The sequence below is a fragment of the Diplotaxodon limnothrissa genome, linkage group LG3 (assembly GCF_057381915.1).
Source record: "Diplotaxodon limnothrissa isolate DT_005_m linkage group LG3, D_limnothrissa_male_GT1.1, whole genome shotgun sequence".
Taxonomy (NCBI): domain Eukaryota; kingdom Metazoa; phylum Chordata; class Actinopteri; order Cichliformes; family Cichlidae; genus Diplotaxodon; species Diplotaxodon limnothrissa.
The window spans coordinates 33,681,637-33,698,294 of NC_140598.1; the positions used below are offsets into that span (position 1 = coordinate 33,681,637).

At 39.6% G+C, this 16,658-nt stretch overlaps 1 protein-coding gene across 1 annotated transcript; it reads right to left on the minus strand.

Moving 5' to 3' along the window:
• Positions 1–453: 453 nt before the first annotated feature.
• Positions 454–9,551, minus strand: LOC146635474 (L-amino-acid oxidase-like). The gene is made up of 7 exons (XM_085350571.1): positions 9,527–9,551; positions 8,736–8,959; positions 3,458–3,570; positions 3,112–3,313; positions 2,528–2,596; positions 2,007–2,143; positions 454–1,261 (listed from the first exon to the last, which is right to left on the minus strand). The coding sequence occupies exons 1-7, from the start codon at positions 9,549–9,551 to the stop codon at positions 454–456; spliced, it is 1,578 nt and encodes a 525-aa protein (XP_085206697.1).
• Between the last annotated feature and the right edge of the window lie 7,107 nt (positions 9,552–16,658).

A 16,658-nucleotide genomic window follows, 5' to 3' on the forward strand; every position in this document is an offset into this window, starting at 1 on the left:
ACTTCCTTTAAATCTTTTATCATTCTGTCATTTGCTAAGCAAACGTCTTTCCAGAAGTCACGTGTTTTCAGTGGCACCACATGCAGGACGTATATCTTTGAGCAGGTTTGATTATTACAAAGAAAAAAATGAGACTATAGACATTAACTTTGTGTAACATTGCCACTTTATTGTGTGAAAATGCTACATCACAAAAAGTCTTTGATACAGATACAGTTTTTAATAATATATCTCTATCACCACTAATTTACCAAGGCCTTTTATATGAAAAGTGAGTAGTACAGCACAAAAAAGAGATCAATTAACAAAAGGATAAAAAGCTGTAAACTCTGAAACAATAATATTTAGTATTGTCACTTAGCTAATTCATGGAAACGATTGGTTTGTAATAAGTACATAAGTGGTTTAAGGATCCTTCTTTTGAAGATTGTTGAAGACTAAATATGTCAGACCCTAGAGTTCATCTCTTTTTCGACATTTAGCTGACTCTGAATTCAGCAGCACAGCTCTGTTAATGTTTTTCGCTGCCCTTATTGCAGATTTCATGGACGTCTCAATCCAAGCATGAGGGAAGGCTGTGTGTTCACCAGCAAAGTGGACACTGCCTTCACTTTTAAAGAGCTGCTTAGCATACTCTAAGTGTTGGTAGGGTGTGAACAGAGCGAAGGCACCAAGGCTGTAAGGATCCATGCTCCACTTTTTCACCACCACCCCAGTGCAGAAATTCCAGACCTGCTCACCGTGAATCTTTGCCAAATCGCTCAGAGCCAGTTCTTTGAGGGCTTCATCACTTGCACCTAGGAAGAGTAGTGAATCATCACCCCAGGTGTAGGATGCCAGGAGGACACCAATGGTTTTATTTTTTTGGAAATTGTGGCCGGGATAGTAGATAAAACGAGTAGGCCCGTCTGTGATACTCTTTCCTCCTCGGATACCGTCGTTCTCCCAGAACTTGTTGTTAAAGGTGAGGAGGATTTTAGTGGAGCTGTCATAATGGACAGCCCTCAGTGCCCCCATCTTTTTGGGGGACAGAGGTGGGATGAAATCCATAAATAGAGCTGCTTTTGTTGTGGTTGTTACTAGGACAACATCAGCCTGAAGATCAGTAAGAGAGGACTGTTGTCCGGTTTGGTATGATACAATGACTCCTTTGTGTGAGTGACTGATACGCTTGACTCTAGAGTTCAGGAGAATAGGGATATCAAGGACAGTAAGAAAGGCTTTGGGGAGAAGATCAGACCCACCAACAACTTCAAAGTACCTATAAAAAAAGAGCCATAAAAATAACATTTTATTATTATTGCAGTTAATATCTGTAGGAAATTATTTACATGTACAGTTTCTACAATTCCATTTTTAGGTTCTAATGAACTGCTCAGAGCAGGCAGAAGCAAACTTTATTGCGTGTGTGTGGCTGTTGGATCACATTAAATGTTTGTATCTCTTCTGCTGCATGTTCGAACAAGTTCAGTCATCACAATGCTATGGTGTCGTGCTTCGTGATGATAAGTGCTCCATACCTTGCGGCAAAGGTAAGGCCCTCATGATAAACATAGTGAAGCGCTTACGTAAAAAGAGCAGGAAATATCAAAACAAGTCGTGCCAAATGACTGTTTAACTGCTCCGTGTCTTCTGGATGTTATCATTGTTTATTGATATGCTTGCATGCACTGGAAACTCAGATACTTTTTTATATTCTACATAAAGACATGAAAAATTGCAGTTGCTGTTTGCAAACACATAAGATACATTTTATATTTGAAGCCTTTGCTGCTATGTTAAATGGCTCAAATGATAAAAAAGCACATTTAAGCTATTATATATTATTACATTAGTTTTTTCTTGGATTAATCATGTGTGTGACTGTCTCTTTTTGTGACCAAATGGTAGAGAAGCACTCTTAAATTTGTTGTAAGCTCTACTTGGGTGATAATAAAGACATTTTAATTATGTTTTTACACATAAATGTAAACATGAAGAAGGTTTGAGGAGTTGTCAGGCCCTACTTGGTGCTGTCACTGATGTCAGTTTGGTCATAGATCATCTCACTAAGTGCAGTGTACATAAGACTCTGTTCATTGAGCAGCTCTCCAATCATTCTCAATGCTTCGGGGCTCAGATCTCCTTCTTCTTTCAGGTACTCCTATTTGCAACAAACAATTACATTTTGTGAACTCAGGATGTACATTAATATCATCTGATTAAATGTTTTTGCTAGTTTTACTTGCACTGACACACATTTGTGCTGTAACAGTTACAACCACCTCTTTCAGTTTTGTGGTTCATGGTTAAAAAGTAAAATGACGTAAGTAATTTTTTATTAAAATAAATATTTACTAATGTGTTTTTACTAGTTTATGTTATCCATATACCCTTATTTGTAATAAAATGTGGTAATCATTTAAATGTTTAACATTTAGAAATGCCAATGCAAGTACTCTGATTCTTCAGAATATATCCTCATCATTCACTTAGTCAACCAGGACTGTTCTCATTTTACCATTCATTATCTCATTATGATTTATACCTTCACGGAATAATGGTCATATTTTTTCAGTGCAGCCCAGCAGCCATGAGCCTCCACCTCATCCTTTACCTACCAAAAAAGGAGAAAGAACAGTTGTTTATATGGAAAAAGTCCAGAACCTTACTTAGTGCATTGATTCTTTTTGCAATGAGCAGTCAGAAATGTCCATGTTAGTCTACAATATACTTTCATGACTGAAGGAGCAGGTGCAGTTGGTGAAATCAATTTTAATTTCTTGCTTTGACTTTTCAGAATATCTTCAGTCAAAACATTTGTCATGTTACATAGTGTTGAGTAGAAAATGTTTAAATGCATTTGAGTGTGCTTAATTTAGTTTAACTGCTTTAATGATTTGAACAGTTTAAAATTCAAGGAAACATACATGTTCATGCATCACTAACCACTCTGAGATTCCCCTTTTTTGTGCTAGTGGTCAGTGACGTGTTATGTGGTCAATAATGATGAAAAAGGGTTCCATTTTTGCAAAAGTTGCAAATTGAATAACTGGAGGAATTAGCTACTGTATGTTTCTCCATCCAACTCTTTTATACCAGAGATGTTTGACTCGCTTCCTTTTTTCTCACCTTCTGTAAAGCTTGCTGAAGGAGTTCATCTGCTGACTTCCCTTTCTCACTTGGCCACACATTGTACCCAAGAACATCGGGATTTGCTTGTGCTTCAAATGTTCTTTTCCGCTTTCCATTAACATGGTAAAAGGTGTTAGGGTTATCCATGATGAATTCATTCAATTTGACCCCTAGGTCATCAGCAAACCATTGCACAATTCTGTAGAAAGACAAAGTCAGTGGTAGCAGAGTTAGATATATATGATCCCAGATGTTAAAGATAAGGAAAACACATGTTTGCGAGGTTTTCCTTTTGATTTAATGCACGCCTTCAATGGATTTAATCTGTATAGTTAAAACTTACCGGTGAAAACTTGGGATCCTCATGGCCCCCAGTTCAGCATACCACCCATCTTTTTCATTTCTGTAGGTTTCAACCCGTCCACCAACGCGACCACTTGCTTCTACAATAGTTACCTTGACAACCACATGATTTAGAATTAGAAACACAATAGTACCACTAGAATAATGAGTGCAATGCAAATGTTTATCCATCATAACAGATGGACTTTAAGATGAATTGTTATGGTTGTTATGCATATGTTTTATCGGTTAAGTAAATGTTTACACATTTGTGTAACAGATGAAATTCCTGGTTAGTTTTCAGAAGGAGTAACAAACCCTTTGGAAAATAACAAGCAAATGAATGATAAAAACAGCCAAACACTTGTGGAGAAAAAAGGATGGTGTTGTAGTGTTTAGGAAATATGAGTATTAATGGTATTTAGGAAATATTAATAACAATATTGTTACTGCTTCTGCTGATACAGCTATTGTTAATGTCTTGATGCATGCTCACACATGTCTGTAAATCTCAAAAGGTTGATTCTGTTTATAAGATTGGGCAAACCTGAAGTCAGCTGAGACTGAAGAAGTCACTTGGATGAGTGATGAAATGTTTCTCCCACTGAAAACGCTACGTCCAGATGAACAGAATCAACCTTTTGGGAACTATTGTTAATGTTTTTGCTGCTTGTTATGTGTCATTGCTTTCATTATAATAATCATACTGATAATGCAGTCATCTTTGTAGCCTCTATTCTAACTACACTTGCTAATGTTTGTTTTATTATTTACCATTTATTTACCATTAAATATTTACCATTACCATTTACCATACCACAAGTTTTTTCAAAAAGGTCTCAAAGACTTTGGAGTCAGACCTGTTACAGATCGTCAACTTTTCTTTAATGTCAGGTGTGTTTCCAGAACCACTAAAAACTGCTGTAACTAAACCTATACTGAAAAAGGACAATCTTGACAAGACACAAATGAACAACTACAGGCCGATCTCAAATCTCCCATTTTTAAGTAAGATCATTAAAAAAGCAGTTTCTCAACAACTCAATTACTTCTTAAAACAGAATAACTGCTTTGATGCCTTCCAGTCAGGTTTTCGATAGAACCACAGCACTGAAACCGCGCTGACCAAAGTGTTTAATGACGTATGTCTGAATACAGACAGTGGAAAAATGTCAGTCTTAGTTTTACTGGATCTCAGTGCAGCATTTGATACAGTTGACCACAACATATTACTCAAACAACTGGAGAACTGGACAGGTCTTTCAGGAACTGTACTAAACTGGTTCAAAACATACTTAGAAAACAGGAAATACTTTGTATCAATACGTAACTTCATATCTGAGCAGACAAGTATCACATGTGGAGTTCCCCAAGATTCCATCTTGGGACCCCTTCTGTTTAACATTTACATGCTCCCACTGGCACAGATTATAAAGAACAACAAAATAAACTATCACAGATATGCAGATGACACACAAATATATATCACACTGTCATCAGGAGACCTAGACCTAAACTTAGAAAAACACATTAAGACAATAACAAAATCAGCTTACTATCACCTCAAGAATATTTCAAGGAAAAAAGATCTGACGTCTCAACAGGACCTGGAAAAACTAGTCCATGCATTCATCTTTAGTAGGCTTGATTACTGTAACAGCATCTTTACAGGTCTACCTAAAAAATCAGTTAGACAACTACAGCTCATTCAGAACTCTGCTGCTCGAGCCCTCACTAAGACCAAAAAAGTGGACCACATCAGTCCAGCTCTTAGGTCTTTACACTGGCTGCCTGTCCGTCAGAGGATAGTGTTGGGTCTAAACTCAGACCCCGCTGTATCCAGGACTTATTTCCGTGAAAGAAAAACAAGGCAACAGCGATCGATCGATTTACTTGCAAGGGAGGCGTCGTCGGTATCTCAGCTCATTACGAATGACCCCGACGATGGCCTCCTCTCGGTGCCTTTTATTGAAAAAGCTCCCACAATAAACAATAGTTTACAACACGTACCTCCCCTCGTAACTAGGGATGGGTACCGGTATCCAGTGACATTATGGCACCGGTTCTGACATAAACGGTAGTAACCATACCGAAAAGCAGCGCACATTTTGGTGCTTTTTTTTCCTTAAATGTCATACACTTTGGATTCTAGCCAATCATTTTACCTTTGTGAGCGTAGTAGGCAGGCCCAGGTACATATGTTCTTTTAGAGCAGAGCTACAGATTAAAAATGCCCAAGGCGAAGTGGTCAAAAGTCTGGCTGTACTTCACAGCAAAAGATGCAAACTGAGCAGCCTGCAACAAGTGCTTTAAGCTGATACTGTGCAAAGGAGGTAACACCTCAAATCTGATGGAACACCTGATGACGTATAGCATTTTGTTAAAAGCCGAGAAATGCGCCGTATTTGATAGCTTGCTGCAAGACCTCACACCGGGCACATCTACTGCAGGTGGGTTGCCTGTTATCGGACCCGGAGTTAGCAACATACCCCAAAAACCCGAAGAGGAGAGTCCTGGCCCCTAGCCCTGCCAGTGTAGCAGAAATGATGACGGATGATGATGGCAGCAGAAGCCGTTCTTCTCTGCGTGAGTAGCTTAATGTTGTTCGTGTGTAATTTACGTTGAGTAGGCTAACCACGTTATTAAATTAATGCATGTAAGGTGAACTAGCAAACACCGTTGTAGTTACATGAGGCTGTCTTCTTGTTTGATGGCAGATACTCCCTTCACCCTGGCCAAAAAGCACTATAATACAGGTAAGCTCTGTGTGTGGAGTACAATGGAGGGAGCAGGAAGAGTGAGAAGTAGAGGATGTCACGATCTGGTTGTAGGGACTCAAGTGCAGAGCGGTAGATGTCTCCAAAATACAGTTTATTTACAGTTCCAGTGCACAATATATATACAGTGAAGGGAATCCAAAACTCCAGGGAAATCACAGGGTAGCTCTCTCACACTCGCTCACGTCTTCTTGCCCACACTCACACACGTTCACACGGCAGGGAGGTCGCAGGTCCGGGGGGGGGGGGGGGGGGGGGAGGTCTGAAGCAGAAGAGAAGGGAAGTCACAAACTAATCACAAATCACGAAGCACAAGTTCACAAGAGCTGTGAGAACACTAACGTCAGTAGTACAATCATCCAGCGACGAGAGGATCTGTGTTCCAGCCTCAAATAGCAGGTGATTGTCGTCAGGCGTGTGGGCCAAGGGCGGGAGCCCACAGTGAGCTCCGCCCAGGCAGAGAGAGAGAGAGAGAACCAAAACAGCAAATGTAGCCTTGTGGGGCCGGCCGGGCAGGCACGGAGACCATGACAGAGGAGGCCGAGGAAGAGGTCGTGGAGTGAAGAAATAGGATGAAGAGGACGACAAGGACAAGGAGGAGCAAGAGGAGGACGAGGAGGGGGGAGAGGAGGACGAGGAGGGGGAGAGGAAGGGTAAGAAGAGTAAGAAATAGAATTGCTGATTACATCAGAGCTACAATAGTGGACCATGTAATCAACCGTGGAATGACCCTGAGGGAAGCTGGCCAACGGGTCCAGCCTAACTCGAGCCGCTACACTGTGACAAGCATCATAAGGACATCTTGAAATGAGAATCAGTTAGTACAGTCACTTTGCACTAAGATTTGTAGCACTGCCATATGCCAATGAGAAACACACCAATACCATAGATGTAAAAATACTGAAATTGTTACTTTACAGAATTGCTATATGACCAGATGCTGGGGCAGAGGAAGCATGTTCACTGCAGACCAAGAAACCCATATAGTCAATATGGCGATTGCAAATAATCCTATACTTGTAAATAAACACTTGTGTTTGTTTTGATGTGTGTGAATAAACACAAGTACTTGAAGTTTGGATCCCTCTATGCTTACGGATCTATGACAAAAGTATGAGCTCAAACTGACATGGCCTACCTTGTGCACAGAGAAAGCAAAAGCCAGATGTGGAGACGACTTTTACACACATTTCTACACTCCTCTCTGTGTGACTTCCTAATCACAACGGTTTCTAACAACATCCTGGTAGTCTCCCCCACACCCAATGTATGGTTTACCATAGATAACAAAGTGAAGCCATACAAAGGGCAGGAAGCTTACCAAACATCAAACAGACCTTCACAAGGATGTGCCTGTGATAAAACACTACAGCCCCCACTCAGAACCTCGAGAATCTGGGGAGGGGGACAAAAGAATTCCTTTCATCACAGATTTAAAACAATGTAGAGATGGTAAGCATAAAAATGACAAACATTTAACAATTCACTTTAACAGATAGACTTTAAAGTTCTGATGCTGGTCTATAAAGCTGTGAATGGTTTAGGACCAAAATATATCAGTGACCTCCTGACCCAGTATGAACCTTGCAGATCCCTCAGGTCATCTGGATCCGGTTTTTTATCAGTTCCCATATTCAGAACCATAAAGCTGCATTCAGCCTTTATGCTCCATATATCTGGAACAAACTCCCAGAAAGCCTCAGATCAGCTGAAACACTCAGTTTATTCAAATCCAGGTTGAAAACTCACCTGTTCTCAGCTGCATTTGAATAAAACATCAAATCCACTCTTTTAAGCTTAAATTTCAAAACTTACATTTTAACTACTGATTTTATCTACTGTTTTTTAATCAATTGTAATCATGCTTTTTATTTGTTTTCATTTTTAATGTCTCTTTAAAGCACTTTGAATCACCTTGTTGTTGAATTGTGCTATATAAATAAACTTGCCTTGCCTTACCATTTATTGTTTATTGATCTACTTTATTTGTACTACAACTACCAAGTTTTATGCAAAGCTTAAAAACATGGGCTGCTTTTTTTGCTCCTCCTGAGTGGAACATTAGCAACTAATGAACTATTACTTTATCCAAAAAAATAGAAAAAGAGATTTGGAGAATTGAAGTGCCCAATGTTATATTAAGGCTTTGACACTGACGGTGGTCGTCAGCCATGGATGGTTATTGTGAATATTGTTTTTGATGAGACTCTTTGCTGTGAATCTCATGGAAATAGTACAGAAAAAAGAAAATGGGGAAGTAAAGAATCATGATACCAATTCATGATACCAAAATCCCCATAAAGGTGATGAAGGTGTTTATTTAAAATGCCATAATTTTACACTGTTAGAAAAACGTAACTTATGTGGGATTTGCACTTTTTTTTGTTTTCTTACAGGTTGTAAATCTTCAGAAATCTCTTTGATTTGACAGCTAACATTGCATTTAGATTGTCATTATATTATATTATTGTTATTATCAAGATATATGTGTGATACATGTACCTTGTGTCCTGCATCTTGCAGTAACTTGGCAGCTGTCAACCCAGCCATTCCAGCTCCAACAATAACAACATGATGAGATGTATTTATGTGTGGAAGACCAGTCTTTGCTGTCAGCAGCAGTTCATTATAGTCTTTGTCCTCCAGACAATCAGCCAGATGTTCCTTCAGCCTGGCAGCTGCTGCGTGACTGTGGTACACAGTGAACAGCAACACAGTGACAGCACCTGGAAACACAGTGAAAGGTCAAATATTTCTTTCCTTCTTTTAAAACAAGAGGAAAGCAATTTAAGCAACAGACAAAATTGCTAAATACTATCGAATCAAAGTCTAGTTGAGTAACTATTTGATTGCATCATAGCCATTGTCTCATTATGTCAGTAGGCTAGAATAACCATTTTTTACCCCAAAAGAATGGGTAAGGTTCCTCCTGTCACAGTGTCACATGTGTTTTATGGAAAGTCCAGAAAATGACTTCTGCTGAAGTAATAATGGAGTGATTAATGTGAATGAAACCCAGAAAAAAACAGAAGTAGAATACTTTTCAATCATTGCCGCAGACAGGAATGTGTTTGAGGAACTGAAGAAAGGGAATGTGCACTTTCAGCAGATTGAGTATTGTACTTTCCAACATATTTACTTTTACAAGACAGATACCGGGATTCACAACTGCCTAACAGAACAGGTTTCTTGCTGTTGAGCAGCCACAGCCTCAGTCAGGTAAGCGATCACAATGAATTCAAATGAAATGAAGCAATAAAGGAAAAAAATTGTGAGGTTAATTTAGTACTCACCTAAGTTCCATTGGACTTTATCCATCTTAGTTATTGTTGCTATGTTCTTACGCTATTTGAAAAGACAGAAGAGGAAGAGAAAAACACAATGAAAGCTTATAGCACTACTTTCAGTCTTGGAAAGTACTGAGTTCTCTTTCAAATGAAATAAATCATTCCCCCACCTAATCCCCTGCTTTCCCCTGAAACAATGCATAATAGCTTCAATATCTGAATTTGATTTAAACAAATGTCATCTATCTATTTATCTGTCACAGTCCTCAAGTGTGTCGCGACAATTTTCCTCCCGCCACTTTGTTTTCTCTCGCTCTTCCTTTTCATCAGTGTGCTTGCTGCTGTGTGTGGGTGTGTCTACATACCTTACAGGGGCAGGATCCTGCTGGGATATCAGCCCTATCCTGGATGCACCTGGTTCAGTCAAGCACTTGTGCCCTAACTGCGGAGTGTGCGTCACTTGGTGGAGATGAGAGATTCTTTTCAGGAGAAGCAGAGGACTCTGATTCATGGGACCTCCCTTCTGTTGAATTTCTAAATAATGGACTTTTTAACTAACAACCTCAGAAAGATTTTGTAAATAGCATATCACACTTACACTGTAAATAAACTCACTAAACTAAACTTGCATCTTTGAGTCATGAATTTGAGTCAGATGATTCATGACTCTATGTATCAAGTAAGTATACTAAATTCTTACCTGTTAGGAGCATAAACATTACATGCACAGTTGGAGTCACTTGAGGTGAACAAGCATCTTATGCAGTGTTGGTCAAGTTACTTGATAAAAATAGTCAGTAACTAATTACTGATTACTTCCCCAAAAAGTAATCCCGTTACTTTACCGATTACTTATTTTCAAAAGTAATTAATTACTTAGTTACTTTTTAAAAACATGATTTACAACCTGAAGAGGTGATAAAGCGATAGATCTTTGAGCCCAATTCTACTTTTTCTACATAATCCATCATACAAAATGTAATCAAATGGAAAAGTCTCTTTTTTTTAAACTTGTTTTATTAGTTTTAATCTTTTAACTTTATGCATTAAGCAAAAATTTAATTATATGCAACATTCTCTGACTTGAATAAATTAGTTTAACATTTAAACCTATTTTCTGCACATTCCAGCACATAAAATAAAATATTTTTTGTGTTTACACTCACTCTTTCAAATAGATGGAAGTAAAACACAGCAGAAAATAAATAAAGTCAAAGACTCAGCGGTCCTGTTGCTCTATTTTCACCTGTAAAGCAGGACTAGGGTAGGCGGAGGTTTACCCTGGTGCAGGTGTGCCGCGGTCAGTGGAAGAATCCGCCAGTGTCTCTGTGAGTTTCCCATTTCGTCGTTGCACTCGGTGCTTGCTCGGAAGTTTAGGGGTTTTTTTCGCTGTAAAAAGAAGTTTTCTTCCCACGCACAACGGACGCTAATGTTTTTGTCACTTTTTATGGAATCAAACTCAAAGTAAGGTCAGTACTTCCACGCTTTAAACGCTGCACGCTCATACTCTCTCCCACACTCGATATGTGATCCATTGTTGATCTGCACACAGCTGTTGTCACTAATGGCGCACTTGCTTATTTCACTGTCATGAGACATTCTCTCAAAAAAAATCACGGTTTTAGTAACGCAGCGTTCCTACGGGAAAGTAACGGTAATCTAATTACCGTTTTTGCAATAGTAATCCCTTATTTTACTCATTATTTGAAAAAAGTAATCAGTGACAAGTATATTTTTATTGCTGCGCCATTGTAATTTCCAGTGGAATTTTCAAATTTTCTTTCATGGTGAGATTTGAAGGCAAACTTACAAAATAAAATTTTTTAAAAATATATCACCCAAATAAAATAAAAAATGGAAACTGCTCCACAAAAAAGGGCATTAGGTTGCAATAAAAAGTAGAGGACGCATAAAACAGAGGACTAAACTTTATTACCATACGAAAAAGGCATTTGGTTAATGCAGGACACATTACCTACTTACTATATTTATAAACAAGACTAAATAGTGGGCGTGTTTCACCTGAACTTTGATATAAAGCTTATAAGGTTCAAGGTTCAAGGTTCTTTATTTGTCACATGCATAGTTAAACAAGTATAACACACAGTGAAATGTAACCTGAAAAATTAGTATTAAAGAAAACCTGTGGATTGCAACCAAAACTGGTTGCAATCCACAGTTGTTTCATTCGGGCAGTGTGCTTATTGAAATTTATGGCCTGAACTCCACTCCATTCCTAAATCATGCACCAACACCAAAATGTATTTTAGCTGATGGAGGACATGTTTTTTTAAATCTCAAACAAAAGTTTGCCTCTGTGGTGGTGTAAGCACTTTTATGTTCTTACATCGTACATGTACCAAATACATACCAGATGATCTTACTTTCCGAACCTACTAACTGTGACAACAGTGCTTTCTGAGCTGTGTTAGCTCTCGAACACACACGGTATGGGTGAAAATAAAAATGGGTTCTTTACCTCTGAATCAGTCCTCTAAAAGCTCAATCAGGAGAAATATTAGCAGTCACACTTTGCAGGTATTGCACAGGGAACAAAGATTAGAAGTGTCACATCTCATTATTAACTCCTCAAGTGAGTACATAATGCAGATGAACTGTTATGATCAGTAGGAGAGTGATTTAATGGAAAAACAACTAGGCAAAAGTCACTAATAATAAATTTTGATAACATATACTGTGCTAACCTAGGATGGTGAGGTGCCACTTAGATGCAATTTCCTATACCAGGGCCCTGTTTCAGGAAGCCGGTTTGGAAAACTCAGAGTGAAAAACGACACTCACGGTTGAGTAACCCCGAACTGTCCAACTCGGAATATTCCGTTTCAGAAAGGCTGATAACAATTAGTTCAGTCAACGCGGAGTTGCTTTAACCCCAAGTGAAGCGCGCGGACGAGGATACATAAAGCCCTGATAAGCGGAGCACAGATTAAGCGAGTCACCATGGAGACGGAGGGAAAGAAGGCGCGGTCAATGTATTTCACAGCGCTTGAGGCCGAAATTCTGATGGCAGCATATGCCGATAACATGCAAATTCCGCGGAAAAAAGTAACACAGCCACAGCTGCAAAAGCATGCATGGCAAAACATAGCCGACAGAGTCAATGCGTGAGTGTTAATTTAAACATTGATCGAGGGATTTCCACCCATTTAACACGTTATTTTATCATATGTTATTTTATTTGTTATTTTATACATTTTATTTTGTGATGTGATGTGAGCGCAGGTGCAACCCAACAGGCCCCAAACGTGCCTGGCAGCAAGTAAAAATGAAATATAAAAATATAGTCCAAACAGGTAAGGTGTAATTGTATTATGAGCCATAGTGCTTGGTCTGTTTGTCCCATGTAAATCAATTGCAGTTAGAGGCTACATTAATTTTCTTTCTGTAAGCACTTATTGAAATTATCTGAGCACATTACAAGTACATATTTGCTTACTCTGTATGCTCAAATGTGGCCCGTTATAGCCAACAGAAAAAAAGCGGAGGCCCGAAAAACAGGTGGGGGTCCTCCACCACCACCACTCACAGAGGCTGAGCAGTTGGCCCTCAGCCAAAACAGTGGGCGCCCTGTGGCCGAAGGCATCTCTGCGGGGACATCCTCTGAGGCAATAACCCCGCAAGACACAAGTGCCTACATAAGGGGTAAATTCAAAATAATACATGATGTGCATACATCCTTTCTTCACAGTCACCTTTGCAGTGCGACACATTCATTTGATAAACTCTTTACCATAATGAATTATTTTGTAGTGAAGTTATTTTCCGACTGATTTTGCCTTCCCTCAGCCTTGGTTGTCTTTGAGAGCATAATGACAATGAAGTGTAAGGTGCTTGGTATGTTTGTTAATTGCCATTTGGTCCCTTGTAAGTTATAAGTGACCTGTATAAACCTCATATTCTATCAGTTGATGGTGATGGTGTACTGCATCTGGTGCAGCCTCCTGTTGAGCCAGACCAACATGCAGTTGTGAGTAATACTCCACAGATTATATGAGTTTACAGTAGAACAGCAATGTTGTTTATTTCTTTACTACAGGAAAATAATGAAGAAACATTGACAGCTGTTACAGAGGAGGAAGCAACAGAGACACTTTATGAGGTTTACATCTTTTAATACTTTGTGTACAGGAAATACAGGCGACCAATAAAGCCAGTTGAACAAAAAATCTGTTTATTCTTCTTTCAACATGTTGAGGTGATGGGTCAAAAGAAATGATTGTGACATATGGTGTCTCTGACTGCTCTTCCATCTTGTATGTCCGTGGGAGGGTCAGGATGTTCATGGTTTGGATCACTGCTGATGTTTGGTTCAGAAGGACAGTGTTCTCCTCTAATTGTGGCAATGTTGTGAAGAATCACACATGCCACAATAATGTCACATGCCCTTTCTGGGGTGACCCTGAGTCTTTGCAGGCACTGGAACCGGGCCTTAAGCATTCCGATAGTCATTTCAATTCTGGCTCTTGTCCTGCAATTAGCCAGATTATATCGCTGCTGTGGGCCCGGTTCAGGGTCAGGGTAAGGGGTAAGCAAATAGGGTAAACATGGATACCCCCTATCACCAAGCAAGTAGCCAGTGAACTCTCCTAAGACAGAAGGGTACACTTCAGTTCAAATGTCCCTGAAGCAATTGGTCTTTATATATTTTAAAGTATTCTCAACTCACCATGTCCAAATTTTGTGCTCAGTGTACATTCACGGAATATTTGTGAGTCATGGACAGAGCCTGGCCACTTGGCTTCCACATTTGTGATAATGTTGGCAGCATCACATATGATCTTCACAGTGCAGAGAACACAAATTAGCATCCATTACTATAATGAAATAATTTGTTAGTTTGACATGCTACAGGGAACTATGTACCTGTACATTAATGCTGTGGAAAGACTTCCTGTTCACATAGTCTCCTTCATTTACTGAAGGAGCAATGATTGGAATGTGAGTGCCATCTGTACAGCCAATCACGCCTGGGAACCCTGAAAATAAATGTGCAATTTAAGTAGTAGTCCAAGTATCACCACATCATAAATTAAGTTTTGTTCATCCTGATACCTGCAATTTTGTGGCATCCCTCTTTGATAAATCTTGTGGGTCTGTGACCGGGGAACACCACAGACGAGTACAGGAGACGTTTCAGTGCAACTGTAACATTCCTGACTGCCCGACAGACGGTAGCCTTGGAAACGTGCTCAGCGTCACCAATATTATACAGAAAGCTCCCGTTTGCAAGAAACCGAAGTGCAATACAAATAATATGCAATGAACTGAGAGCATGTCCGCGATGTGTCACATGCGTAATATATGGCCTGAGGATGTTATCCAAATAAATTATAGATTGTGCTGAGAAACGGTAACGTTCGCACAGAAAATCATCAGGAAATGATAAAATGTCCAAACGCGCTCTGATCACTCTCTCCCGGCGGAGAGCTCTGCGGAGAATTTGGGCTTCACGATCTACTGGCTCTTCAAGGAAGTGGCACGCCATGTCCGACACTTCCTACTGTCAGGTTTCCGACAAAGGGGCGGAGACAGTCAGGGTTAGTTGTAGTAAACCTGCTAGGGGGCAGGTTAGCTTCACGGAGTGTGTCGTCATAGTGACTCACTCAGGCTGCAGCTGAACTCGCTTTGTGAAACCGAAAACCCAGAGTTTTCGTTAACTCAGGGTATACTTACTCAGTTTTTCCACTAAACCGGCTTCCTGAAACAGGGCCCAGGGTGCAATTTTGTTCTGCTTATTCAATTCAGGGTCAACTTATCCAGTTGTCATAGGGCAAAAAGCAGAGGGTAGTCCATACAGGCTGTCATCTTGCTAAAGAGCAAACACTCAATGAAGAATTGTTAATTAACATAACTTTATGTGTGGAGAAAGACTGCACAGGGAGGTCATGCAGACATAGGAAAAACATGTAAAAGCCATACAAACAGACTCAGCCAGGATTTGAACCCAGGACCCAAGTGCTACACACCATGAGAATTCTTGGGGTTTCGAGGGTTTCGATATCTTACGCATGTGAAAACGAAAAACTCTGAAACTATTGTAACACTGGTGGTGCAATACTAGACCTGTTAGTGCTACTTCTTGCCTTCTTTGCATGTAGTGCGGGCAGTATAGTTACCTTTAACCACAGTACGAGGACAGAAGGGAAATATGGACCAGATCAGACAGGTTCTAGATTCGTAGGAGCCAAGGGTGTATGACAACAGAGGACTTGTACACAGTAGGTGTAGAAAACACAATTGCATTTATTAGCAATTATTAAAGTTGTGCACATTTAACAAAAGTAGAGCGCGCTTCTTGAAAACAAAATAAAATAAACCCCACAAATGGTCGACCTAAGGATATATTGTCTTTTGTGTCTTTTTAAAAGTCGATTTCAGTCTTTCAATGTTCAGTAGTCACTCAGTGTGTTTGTAACCAGTCGGGTTACAATCTACCAGTTCATCCGGCTCTTTGGGCTGGGCTCGCCATCCAGTACTGGAAAAGGGATCCTCGATTCTTCTCAGGTCCTCAAAACCAATCCAATCCAAATAAGCAAGGGAAAAAACCTGACCTGGGGACCAGGCCAGAACACAGTAGTTCAACATTTAAGCTATCATGCCTGTAACTTATTATTACTACTGGTTGCTTGTAGTGCTTCTAAATTTCTTTCAAAATATTCTATGTTGTACAACAAATTATTCTCATTTCAAAGGGAAAAAGTGCATAGGAAACACACATTTAAAACAATACAAAATAGCTCAGCAGTGCATTAAAAATACACATTGGCTTGAGACTTATCAAGTTTCAGCTAAGTACAGTGCAGGTGAAGGCACTTAATTTCACGTTGCTAATACTTAATTGTGCAGAACTATAATTAGCACCATGAGAAAAGTGAACATGTGCTAACATAACAACGTCGCACAAAACCATACATTATACATCAATACCACAGTAGTGTGACATAAACCTTTAAAGAACATCTCGTATAAAGTGCAGCAGACTCAGTGCTAATTGCTTTAGCCTCAGAAAAGGCACTTTCATTGCAAAATGGCTAACAGAAGTTAGCATCAGAGCTAGCGGCAAGTAGCATGCTATGCTAGCGCACGTGTACTGCCTGGGACTTACCATGCAAAGCAA